Raw genomic sequence first — 13,691 nt, 5'->3', positions numbered from 1 at the left:
CAGAACTGACTTTGTAACCATTATTATTCCATTGAAAGTGTGTATTTATAGAAACTCAATTTTTATGCTGCAAAATGCGTCTTAATTTTGAACATGTCAGAAACATGAACTGAGAGTCTGGGGTCACATAATTATCTGGTGCAGCCTCTTCTTTGTAATGTTCCCAGTAATTCTTGACAGAAACTCTGGGACTTACTGTAATCATATTTGTTACCACCCAAAAGCCTCAAAAATTTACTTTCAAGATTTAGAATACAGTTTTAATGTTATGTCCTAATTCAGGCAGGCGATGTTACATAGCAAACTAAAAACAGAGAGCAGGCAAAATATTAATTTATTTCTACAGCTTGTTGTAGTAAAACTAATACGCCTATAACTACAAAATGGTTTAACTAAGACAATCTTTTCCTTACAGTTTTCAATCAAAATCTGCATAATTAGGTGAGGGAAGCATGCTTAAACTAAAACTTCAGAATATAAAAGTTAAAAAGCTTATCATAGTTTCATGGGATTAAAGAGTGTGTTTATGGCAAGAGTAAATTGGTTGGGGTTTTTTATAAACAAATAGAAAAACAGTTTTTAATCAAGTCTTTGGGGATTCAACATGGATTTAGGGATTTCTTATTTCAGATTCTTTGTAGAAGAAATCAAACAATTTCACTGGGGACTAATATATGGAAGTTATTAATACTACTTCTCAGTGGTATTCCTTGCCTTATAAAATAATTTACATCTAATTCTCATCTGAAAAAGATGTATTTTATTCTGATACTAGTTCTTAGAACTCCAACATACAAAGAGAAGAATTCATAAAAGGCACCACAATCAGCTGGGTTGATGGAGACAAAGCGGGAAGAGCGGAATGATATTTTTCTAGGTTTTACCTGAATAAGGCAATATATAAAAACAATATATTCCTATGATTTCCTAAATTAACAGCAACTCGTTGTTTCCATTATTGCAAGAAGGATCACAGAAATACATGCAATCCTTCCAGTTTTCTAAGTAAAAGTGGTCTTTACGATTAATCTTCTTTAATTATTTCATAGAATCATACTCGATGATCCTTATGGGTCCCTTCCAGTTTGAGTTATTCTATGACTCTACGATAGAACCATAGAACCATAGAAAAGTTTGGGTTGGAAGGGACCTTTAAAGGTCATCTAGTCCAACCCCCCTGCAATGAGCAGGGACATCTTCGACTAGATCAGGTTGCTCAGAGCCCCGTCCAACCTGGCCTTGAATGTTCCCAGGGATGGGGCATCTACCACCTCTATGGGCAACCTGTGCCGGTGTTTCACCACCCTCATCGTAAAAAATTTCTTCCTTTTATCTAGCCTGAATCAACCCTCCTTTAGTTTAAAACCATTACCCCTTGTCCTGTTGCTACAGGCCCTGTTAAAAAGTCTGTACCCGTCTTTCTTATAATCCCCCTTAGGTATTGAAAAGCTGCAACAAGCTCTCCTCGGAGCCTTCTCTTCTCCAGCCTGAACAATCCCAATTCTCTCAGCCTGTCTTCATAGGAGAGGTGTTCCATCCCTCCTCATACTTTCGTAATATTTAAAACATATAAATTATATTTTAAATATGTATTTTATATATATAATTTTCATATGTATTTCAAATAGATTTAAAAAACCATAATGACTGTGAGGAGGTGTTTCAAGTGTGTAACTGCTCTCGTAAAAGTACTTTCAATAATTTTTATTAACTAACTGACTACTTCATGCTTTTCCTCCCACTTGCCAATTCCTTTTACTGCAGTATGAAGCAGGTATGAACAAATCCTTTGAACAGATAGGTAGATACACTGAATCCCATTCAGTTCAGTAGGATTTCTAGAGTATGTAAATGAATGTCAGGACATTCATTTTCAGAGTAGCTAAAATAAAGTCTTAAGATGGATTTCCAGAATTTAAGATTGGCCAAACCCTAACTGGATAGGCAGCAATTAGGACCACTGTAATATTACCAATAAACCTGTATCTTCCAATAAAAAGGATAAAAGTACAAGCAAGGTAATACACAGCCCCAAATTTTAGGGTGGAATATAGCTTACTTGGGGCCTATTATTTTGGATTTTTAGCTTTCTTGAGATTGGGCCAATTTCACAGTTCTGATATAAAGCCATGTTCTGCAGGACAATGCTGAGATAAAGAAACACTTTATCTAATACATGTAAAAAGAAAACAATGCAATGTTTGTCTTTATTGGGACTAATTATTAGCAGACTGGAATTTTCAGTTGTATTTTCACACCCACCTTTTGAAATCAAAATTTCCACCCTAGTTTCAAGGGTTTCCACTCCGTTGCAAAAGGCTTTTCAACTCTAGAGTGGAATTGCCAGGCAAGTGCATACAGAGGCACAAGAAAGACCAGGACTTCAGGTGTGTATGTGGGATATGGTAAACCCGGCTTCATATCCCAGCTCCACATCATGCGCAGTATGAATGTGACCCCAGGTCTCCTGCTTTCTGAGTCCCCTAACCCTCAGGGTACAGTCTCAGCTATTCCACTTTGCATAAATAACCAAATGGGCTTTGAATAAACATTTAAGCCAGGTTTTCTGCATCTCCTGTAAATGGCCCGAATTACTGGTTTATTTTCCAGTTTGAAGGGGAAGTATACCTTAGCAAAACAGACTAGCAAGAAATTCCTAGTTTCATTCCATCGTGGAAAAAGGATTTTTGTTTTGTCTAAAAAAAGTGGGAGGGATTTTAATCTTGTGCAATAAACAAATGACATTTTCTTCAGGCACTGTAAAGCCCATTAATGACAACAACAATTAAAAAAAAAAATTGGAACTTTTTCCACTCTCTGTAAGAGAAAAAACTTTTTATTAAACTAGAAACATCTTTAATTTCTTTATGAAGAAGACATCTCTTACAGCTAGGATGACTATAATTTGTCTCGCAGTAACCTCTAATGTCTTTGATTTGTCTTCATTAATGCTATTTTACTGATAGCAAAAGAAAGGACAAGCGATCGCTCTGTCTTTATGTTCTAAAAGGAACCTGTAACATTCTGGCAATAATATATTCACAAACGAATAAAATCTGATGTATTACAGTATATATAAATGATAGCCCCATTAGGTTTGAAGAAGGTCTGATGCTATACTGTTAACTTTAATCCAATCATAGTCTGAACTGTTTTCTGGGTTTTTTTGTTAAATGAGCTTGAGTAATTTATTCATTCTTCCAAAGCTTAATAAAGAGTGTATCAAATAGCAACTCAAGTCACTCACTTTTTGTATGCAAAGCTCCTCATGTCTTCACAACATGCTGCCTGTTGGGAAGCTACCAATGGAGATTTTCAGACCGCTATACTAAAATACAGACTGAACCCTGCATTAGCATTAGCTCAAGTATACAGGGCTGGATGGGACAGTCTGGATCATCGAGTTCATTCACTATTTTTGAAAAAAGCAACAATGTATGCTTCTTTTCATAAGCTGATGAAATATGACTTTTAAAACCGGTACGAGTTTTCTACCCTGAAAACTCCTGCTGGAAGCCTATTTCTTAACTTTAGTCTGGTGGTAAAAAATTTTCCAATTTCGAGCCTAAATATGTATGGCCAATATCTCGCTTTTTGATCTTGTGCCAACATTGTCCTCTAGGTTAAGTAATCCTTTTCCTTCCCTGGGCTTGCCCCTCTAATGCAATTTCAGAAGACAATCACGTATCCTTTCAACTTCTGTTCTGCTAGGCTAGGGAAGCCAAGCTCTTTTGGTCTCCTCATTTATCTGAAATTAAAACTCTGATGCACACTCCACATCATCCAATTACGCTGCTCCAGGCAGACAGGAAATTTGAAAAGAGAACCTGCCAAAATCGACTCCACTGAGCCATTCTGAAATTTATAACAGTCCCTAATTTGGAAGTGAGTTTGACAAAAAAAAAAAAAAAAAAAAAAAGATCAATAATTTAACAAAATCTTGAAAATAGGTACCATCCAGACCTGTGTTAAAAACAGGCATCTGAGATCAAGTAGCCTAAAAAACCTGAAGCTTGGCTATAAATTGCAAGCACAATCCAATTTATACTTACCTACAGCAAATCCTTCATATCATAAACTACATGTCTTTTTTATATGAAGTTCATAAATTAAACAGAAGCCCCTCAGGTGTTGCAAATTTTTGGTACAGATGCTGCCTGACTGTTAGGGTCCTAACATGATCTGTGATATAACCATATTTCTGCACGATACAACTTTGTTATTTGAATTTTTTTCCAAGAGCTTCTCATGTTTGCAATCTTGGTCATAAACCATAGTATCAGGCATATTTGCTTGCTTAATTCTTACACCTACAGCAGAACCGTGCTTATGAAGTGCAAAAAGATGGCCTTGATGTATCATAACATACTTAAACAGTAAAGAAATTCCAGAAAACATCCTAGAACACATTTAAGACATCGGATTTTGTACTCACTAAGGCATGTATTGTCCTGGAAGAAATTCAGAAATTTCAGGCATTCATCTATGTCATTACCGCTGTTGCTGCAGTCACACCATGGGGCAACGCTGAGACTGTTTGAGTCTATGTAGTTTGGTGTCATCACTGTGCCTATTAATAAAGAGTGAAGTACAGTACTGTGAGCAACCTTTGCACTGGAATATTCTTTCCATTCTAAGAAGACAGCAAACAGCACTTGGTAAGTCACGTATTCAGAGCTGGAATCGCAATGCAGACCCATGGCAGGGCTCTAACTTCCAGACTTAACAGCTCCTGGCTCCCTATGCCCTTTGACATCCAGCCCTATGCCATACTGCACACCCTTGGTTCTTTGAATGCAACCACTTTAGGGACTGTAAAATGACTCATGCAGTAAAGACCCATTCCCTTCTTCCAAAAAGGTTTATATTGCATTCCCACAGAGAGCTGTAACAGCAGAATTGACAAGGGGAAAACTGTGGCACAGGGGAGGGATGGATTGGAAGAAGGTGGGAACCTCTTAAAAGGGCTTTGCTGCCAAATCAAACATAAGTGGACCTGTGTCCTTAGAGTTGCACTCTAAAAATCCAATTTTTGTTCCTCACTTGTGTTTTTTCTCATTTTTGTTCTAGCTGCAAATAGATGGCTGAAACTAGACATCCAGGCCTGAGCTTCCTCCTTGAGTCTGTAGCCAGCCTGAAAAAACCATTTCTGAAACACAGGAGCAAGGAGAATGCTAGTCATGCTGAAAGGAGCCCTAATACATCTTGGAGGAGCGTTAACCCCATAGTGCTCATTAGCGACCTGCCAACAGAGTGGGTTATGGTGATGAACAAAGCCAAAACATAACCAGCATGCATAAAATGGTACACTAGATTCTTTGCAAGAAATAAATTACTATTAATCTTGCTGTGTCACTACTTTTTCACTACAGTGATTGTTTCCTAAGTATTGTCAACAACTTGCAACCACAGATTAGCTCTAACTTTATTACAAATTCTTCGGTAAATATTCTCACATTTTTATGTCAACTCAAGGCTACCAAGAATGAAATGAAACCAAAGAATGCATTTTGTGTCTTAAAAGATACACAGCAACTGTTCATCACTCATCTGGATCAGGCAACTGTTAAATGATCAGCACTTATTCAAACAAGTAGTCTCACGGAAGGCATTGCCCCGGCAGGTCAGAGATTTCAAACTTCCCTAAGGATTGAGAAGTTTGAACCTTTATTTTATTTGTCTGACCAACAGGAAAGATTAAATAAAAAGGGGCAGGTATTCCAGACTTGTACTGGTGACAGCTGTTTCAGGAAACATGTTCCTCACTTGGTAATCTACAGTTCTAGGACAGGCTATGTATCATGAGGAAATGTGATCATATCTCCTCAAAACTGACATCAAAGTAGTCACTAGGAAGATGGAATAGATGAAGGATAAATATTAGAGACCCAAAGTGTATACTAGCAGAGAAAATTTGGTCCATAGGTCCAGGGTCCAAGAGTCTGCAATAACACAGAGGAAAGGGCTATCAAACATCAAGTTAAAAGAAGGAACATTAGAAATAACACAAATCACAGAATGATGTCAAATAGCCTTTCAGTCACCAGGCAGAGCTGGGAACTGAACAAATCAACATGCAAACACCTTCATACATGACATGGGAGACAAAGGAGAACAGACATTAAGGGCTGGCCTGAGAAAGGCAGTAATGTATTTGAAAATGAATGCAGTCCCACTGCCGAACTCACAAAAAGCATCTTTTGTCTTGTTTTGGGGTGTTCTTAAATTAGAATGCAATCCCATACCTTTATCTACTCCCAGCTTTTAACAGATAGTTGCAGTAATAATTGCTCAAATTCTACATGAGATTAGCACATGAGTAAATAGCACCGTTCAAAATTTATTAAATGGAGGTACAGAATTTAGTAAAATAGGCAAATATCATTTGCACCATTAATGAAAACTTGACAGTAGATAAATATGAAGAGGAATGATTTTAAATTAAAAACAAATGAAAATATCTGTCCATTATCCGTTTGATGGTTCAGTACACTATTTCAACCATGTAACATGATCTGAAAGAAGTGAGAGAAAATGAAAATCAAGAGGATTTTGCAAATGGAAAGAAAACAGTAGGCCTCAAAAAAAAAAAAAAAAAGGCTAAGTAGCAAACGCTTAGTGAAGGGTTAAAAAAACAGAAAGGTATTAAGGAAATTAAAAGGTCACTGATGTAAGACCTTATTATCACAAAGAGGTAATAAGGTAATTAAAATGGGTCAAGATAGGGGCTAAAAGTGTAACAGATACCAAGGTACGATTAGGGTTGATGAATACAGGGAAGACAGGACTAGGAATGTGTATACACAGCACACAAACTGTACATCCAGCAAAAACAGAGTGGCTGAAAGAGCAGCTAGTAGAAAATCAGTCTGTCATTTAAACCTGGGGGCAGATGTGAACCCAAGCGGATTATATGCTTGGTTTCCTGGGGTGGATTTTCTTATTTCCCTGCAATGTGTGTGCCTTCCCCTTTCCCCTCCCCGCTAGCTGGCATCTTGGAAATTCTGCTGAAGGACACTAACGGATCAGAGAAACCATGACAGTTGGCAGTAAAGTAGGACATGCTTGGTTTTCTGTGTTCTATGTATCAAATAGCTCTGTGATGGTCACAATAGTAGGCAGTCAGGTCTCCGTATTTTAGAAAAAACAAAAATTGACCTGAACACAGCCAAGAGGTTGCTCAAATTAAGGTCAATTAAGAATGAGGAGATGGATGGCGAGTCCAGGACGAGGGGCATGTGACTGAAGTTCCTTTGGCCCATAGCAACTCCAGCTTATTCACACAAACTCTCATGGAGTTCTTGGGAATCCCAGGGAAATTAGAAGGATTTTACCAAAGACAAGGGAAAATGTGTAAGAAAATAAATACTAAAGCAGATCTTAAAGTCAGCACTTAGAGCAATACTTAACTGATGTGGGAGTACAGACAGGTCCAGATAGTTTAACTAGGCTGTAACCAAAGTACTGAATCTCAAACATGGCTAGCTCCAGTCTTATTCTGCATTTAATAATTTTTTATATTTTTCCTTTAATTTTTTAAAAAAATATTAATTTATCCCTATTACTACAATGAAGAGCCTAAAGCGATGAATTAATATTTTCAAAATTCCTGTAAAATACACATATCTTTAAAATTATATATATAACACCCTGATGCACTTAAAGCACCCTATATAGACTGTTCTCCATTTAACTTGTAAACCACCTCATACAAAAACTGTGCCTGACTCTATTTCCACTTAAGTCATTCATTTCAGGTGGGATTCCACTAGTTTCAGTGAAGTTAACTCTGATTTACATCACTGTATGTGACAGCAGAATCATATCCACTGTACCTTCCATAAAGAACTCTCAATTTCCTGAACAAACTCTATGGACGTGCAATTTTTGCTACATTTAATGAAATGGCTAAATTAAATAATATTTTATTTTAATGAGCAATATTTTATCTTAATTAAAACACCTGGAGATCCTGAAGCTATGATGAATGAATGGATCTGTAACAGCTTCTTACCTACAGTCTATCTGTCTCTTCTTCCTGTGTTTTTTATATACTAAGCAGACACTTGAAAGATTGTACCTCTGATTTCTATCTCAGCATCTTACAAATTTGATGGTCTTCACATAATTTACGTCAGTTTTATATCAGCTTGATATCGGAAGAAGGAATTTACTGCTTCAGCACATTAAATTTTGTTTTGGTAATTTTCTTGGTTTATCAGAATTACTACCAAGAACTAAAAACCCTTGTAACAGTAGTCAGTTCCTATCTTTTTGCATGTGTCTAGGGGCTAGCAGGAAGGATGTTGCTTTCAACTCCTTAGGGATCCATTCCACATTTCTGACGTGTGACAGTGTTTTGCAGCATGCTCAGCCACAGTAACACAAAAACACCTGACTACAGGAACTGGGTCATCCTTGGGGTTAAATTGAAAAATGGATCCAACAAAACTGCCAGCAAAATTCACTAAGTCCAGCAAGAACTTCTTGGCAGTTCTTACCCAGAAGTATCTATTAGTAACAGTTACTCTTTGCCAGCAGCTAGACTTCTTAATCTCATTGACTAGATCAGATTTCAAGGCTATTCAATTCCTTGTTTTAGAGTCAAATGACATTCTGTCATAACTGTTCATATGTTATACCCTTTGCATACTTCATCTCTTAAGTCATAGAAGCATATCCTTTGAAACCATCACATCTTATTTTACCAGTTGCCACATGGACTTACCTCACTTGTTAGCTGCTAGAATAATAAGCCAGTGAATATAGCTTTCAGTCACTTCTCAGTAAACCCAACCTATTTTAGAAATATTTTATTTTGGATATTATCTCCAGAGACATTTACTTAACAGCAGGATCTGCTTCAGGGCCTCAGCTGGGACCTTCACGCCCAACAGAAGGGGATATTACTGCATCGCAGCAGGTGCAGGCTGTAAGTTTAAAAACATCTTATCTGGTGGCCTTTAAAATTTGTTTGTTTCAGAGTTTTGACATTCACTTATTCTTTACTGCCCAACCATGGTATTTCTACAACAAGTTCACCTTCCTGAGATGATCTTTCTCTTCCAAGAATCAAATACTGCGTGTGGTATATGGAAACTGGCTTGCATATAAAGGCACCCTTGTGCCTGCTGACAGTCAGGAAGGTGACAGCAAACAAAATTAATTATGTTGGGGAGGGAAGAGGATTTCAGAAGATAAATTTGGTCGCAGTTCACCTCCATTGACAGGCATCTCAGACAACAGTTAGAGTGGACAGAAGGACATCATGGAAAGAATAGCAGCTGGAAGTGAAACAAGGCTGGGTTGGTCTACCGTCTCATTCCTCAAACGTCCTGCAAACTTTCCCTGAAGACCAAGAGGTATTTACCCAATCTCGTGATGACAGCTGCAAAATCAACCAAGCTGCAGTTTCAGTTGTTCTTTTTAACTTCCTACGTCACGGTCCTGTCCAAATTCAACCACCTTAATAAACCTTACTTTGTAAGATTGAACTTATTTCAAATTCAAGCACCTTTCTCTCCTTATCTTCTATCCTTAATTTCCTTGCAAAGTACAAATTTACCCCAGGAATCTCTGTAAGGTAACACAGGGCCAATACACTCAGGTGGAGAATTTTGCCTAGTATCATATTGTACAGTATTACATTCCACAGCTTTTATTTTATGTGGGCCTTCAAAATACAGTTGGGGTGTTTTTCTTAGACTGAGCAAGCCCCCACCTTTCCCTGCCTTCTTACCAATAAGCCCCGAGTAAGCGAGGAGGCAGTCAGCATAGTTCTCCTTCAGACAGCTACTAACAGACCGTGACTCAGGCTGGCAGTTTGTGAAGAAATCTGCAAGGCGAGATCTGCAATGTGAAGAAAAATGCATATCTTTAAAAATCAAGCCTGCAGGCATTCTTACCTTTTACACTCTTCTTATTTTTGGACAAGGCTTAATATCCTTTAACTTAAATGTATATTGGACACATTTCAGCTGATGAGAGTCTCTTTCTAAGATGCATGTCTTTCCTGAATCCATTTTTGAAGTCAGAACAAAAAAGTGTAAGAAAACAGTAAAAAGGGACAGAACAACAGGGAAATGCCTTCCCTTTACTAAAAGAAATGCTCTGCAATTTCATGCCAAAAAAAAGAAAAAGACAAAGAGCAATTTTATCATATGAGCAGTCATTTTGCCTGGATCTGAACTCTAACTGGAATCTGTTATTCTACAGATTCAGAACACCGTTTCTGCTGTTTTACTGATTGCACTAAACTGTATGTTTGTGCTCACAGAGTTCTCTTACTACATGACTTGAGGCAGGACCTGCTTTGGTACTGCCCAGAGTTTCCAGGGAATGGGCTTACCCCTGCTCTGGACTGGCCTGCAGAACCAGCTGGCCGAACTGGGGGTAGCAGGCAGATCCAGATGGCATGGTCTCCACAGCCCCCCGGAGCCATGGTACTGAGAACCTATTCGTTCTTGTAAAATGTGCATTTATCCGAAGTCTACAGTATTGAGCCCACGGCTCAGAAGAAGGGAATGTGTGTTCTGCATCAAGTTCTGCTGCTGAATGGCCGTATTATCTTCACTTACCTCAGTTACCCCATGTCCAAGCGGGGAGAGCACTGCTTACTTATAGGAAGTGCTTTAAGACTAGGAGTGAAGCTGTATTGCAATTAACAGATTACTACTAGGTTGGAAAACGAAAGAAAGGACTAGCAGCCAGGAACTCTTCTGGTTATTTGCACTTTAAAGGCCACATAATGCTCCCATTCAGGTCTGTAAAATTTGAGAGGCATCACTGAGGTGGGTCAAGGTCCCACATCCTACAGCCGCCCTCCTGCCCATCTTGGCTTGCTCTCCTCAGCTCCACTGGTGCTTTCACTTAGACTTGTAAACCTGGAGCAGTGACTTTTGTTTACTTATAAAGTGTTGTTTAGACCTTTATCTCCGTGAACATAATTATTTAACCTCCCTACTTCGATCTTCTCTTCTGTGAAAAAGGGATGAAAATGTTTTTTTGCATATAACAAGTCACAGTGATGTTTCAGGATCAGGTGCTTAATCTTTGCAAAGCCCTCTCAAAATCAGAATTGTATAATCTATGCATTTTCAGCACCGCTCTAGCATTATGTAGATTTGCAATATAAATGCCCTTTTTTAGTTTCGCAATGAAAACACAAAAGTTAGCAGAAACAAGTGATTTGCAAGTGATTTACTTTATTTGTTTACATGCTCCAGAGACTAATTATCTTTGTTTGCTTTATTGTTTTACCTATCTCAGAATGGTATTGGAGGTACATCATTAATTGGCCTGAAAGTAGTGATGGGCAAACTTCAAAAGGTTCACAGGCTTAGTTTGAGAAAACATCCTATAAATAGACCGTATGCAAACTGTACCTGAATTCATCTGAGCTATTCTTATGACCTCTTTTCAGTTCCATCCCTCACTAACTGTACTGACACCAGCAAATCCATGGTAGCCTTCAAACCACAGTCAACTGTAAGCTTTTCACTCCCTCCCTTCCCTTATTTAAACATTTAACCTTGAGATGAACATCTGTACCCTGTTGCCTTTAATAGCTTTAAAAAGTCAAGCTCTCTACCGATCCTTCAAGATGCCCTAAATGTATACATAAATTTCTAAATTTCCATAAAATCTTTACTTTGCTGGTGAATATATATGTACCAGGAGACGGGCTGAGAAGAAATGGATTCCAAGGTATGGGAAGAGAGAAATAGCAGCACTATGAAGAAAATTGGGGCAAGGAAACCCTATGTCACTGCAGTGATTCCTCTCTCAGTCAATAATTAAGATAGTGGCTCGGATCCAGCCTTGTGAGCAATTGGGAACAAAGACAGTTTCCAAGGTTTTTACAAATTCTACTAATACCTGGATGAAGTCTGGTTTTAGGACAGAAGAGCCTATTACATCTATCTAGTATGAAAAACCTTTGCTATGGTAGAAAGAGTAAGCAGTATTTTTGCGTTTCTAAAACAAAGTAGCTCCTCAGATTTAAATTTCATTATTTATGTGACCCCAAATAATCTTTTTGGAGATGCAATTATATGACCAGTGTCTTGAAAATCCTGAAAACTTTTCTTGCAATCATTTCATCATTCTTAAATATCCAGTTCTCCCTCAGATTATTAGGTGCATTGGTCCAGAGATCATTTAATACATTCCTCTTCTCTAAATGTTTTTAAGGACTGATAACTATGGCATAACACCAGTCATTTACTACCCAGTCTGCTTAAAGAATTTATTTGTTGTAAACCCTAAAGGAGGCTAAAAAGTGCTCTGCTGATCCCTTTTGCATACAGCTTGATTTCTATGCTAATTTCTGAAGAATTTTTGTGGTCATAAAAGGTAATGGTCTGACAATGTTGCACATTTAAGTTTTCATAAGCCAAATATAGTTCAGATATCTCTGGTCCAAGCATTACTGGACATCATACACGTCCTCCCTAGTGAGTCATCCAAACTTCATACTATCAAAGTTCTCTCTCCTGAGCTGTTAACTATACCTGATATTTATGTGGATTCATTTCCACTGGAGATAAAGTTAAGGCCAGCAAATCAAAATGGGGACAGACCTCCATCTGCCATAAAATAACTCCATTATTTTCAGCAGCAAAGTTGTGCTGATTAACGCTCACTGAAGAACTAGCCCCAAACATTTCCAGTAGACTGGCACTGATGAAAGTGTGCTCATCAGCAATACCAGAACAGTGGTGCTATTATTTATCTAGAGAGAGACAAATTAGCCTAATTAGGAACCACAGAATCATTTATCCTAAAGTATTGCACATGACAGTAAGAAGTGTTCGGGTAAAAGAGACAATCCTTTTAGGGATGCTGAAAAAGAGCAATCAGATGATTGAAGTCCTATAAAAATATGCATACTGGGTTATCTTAGTGTTTCTTCAGCAAGAAGCAACTTGTAGGTAGTAACTTGTGAGTAAGTGTCTAACTCATGACTGAGCAGTTTGGTAATCTAGAGAACAAACAGAGCTCGCAACGTGTGCCTTCAAGTGTGCACAATTTTACATGTGCAATGTACATATGTGTATCTATTTGCTAGATGGCTGGATAGAGACAGCAGTTGTATATTGTGCATAACATATAGCAGGACCACATGTATAAGAAACTTATTTTCTTTTTCTGTTGAAGAATCACAAATCCTCTTTGTGCACAGCAGCATTAATGATTTTTTTCCTTTTCCCTTGCATAAAAAAAAAAAAAAAGTAACTGAAGAGAACTGTTCTTCCTAGGAAGAAAAAAAAAGAAAAAAAAAAATTCTTTTTGCAGGTCCACAAATTAAATGCTGGTTATCTTAGCCCTGTAAAATCTCTTCAAAGTAAACTGCAGATCTTCTGGAAAGCTTACTTTAAATACTTTGTATACCACTAACTGAAAAAATAAGAATAATCCCATTGGCAAATTCAAAGAAAATCTGCTCAAACAACAAACAGACTTTCTGAGAAGAGAAAAAAATCCCAAACCTGCTATTCTCTAATGCTTTGTATTCGTAGCAGTAAAATCATTTGTAACAGTTAAAAATACAAAGAAAACAAAGTTAATTTGCTTTCCCTATGATAGTGGTTCTTCAAATACTCAGCAGGATAAATCAAAACTTTCAAATTTTGCTTACAAATAAGCTTTGTTAATAGCAGTATTGTGTTTAATTTGCATATAATTTTTGA

General features: G+C 37.6%; 1 protein-coding gene across 1 annotated transcript in view; it reads right to left on the bottom strand.

Annotated features, from left to right (window-relative positions):
* The window catches only part of GFRA1 (GDNF family receptor alpha 1), a 152,447-nt gene that overhangs the window by 34,369 nt on the left and 104,387 nt on the right, over positions 1–13,691 (bottom strand). Inside the window, 2 exon segments of the mRNA XM_030030973.2 lie at positions 4,436–4,570; positions 9,740–9,849. Coding sequence (XP_029886833.2) covers positions 4,436–4,570; positions 9,740–9,849 — 245 coding nt within the window.

This window comes from Aquila chrysaetos, chromosome 11 (genome assembly GCF_900496995.4).
Source record: "Aquila chrysaetos chrysaetos chromosome 11, bAquChr1.4, whole genome shotgun sequence".
NCBI classification, from domain to species: Eukaryota; Metazoa; Chordata; class Aves; order Accipitriformes; family Accipitridae; genus Aquila; species Aquila chrysaetos.
The sequence above is the reverse complement of the archived record's forward strand: the minus strand, read 5'-3'. Positions and strand labels throughout refer to the sequence as shown.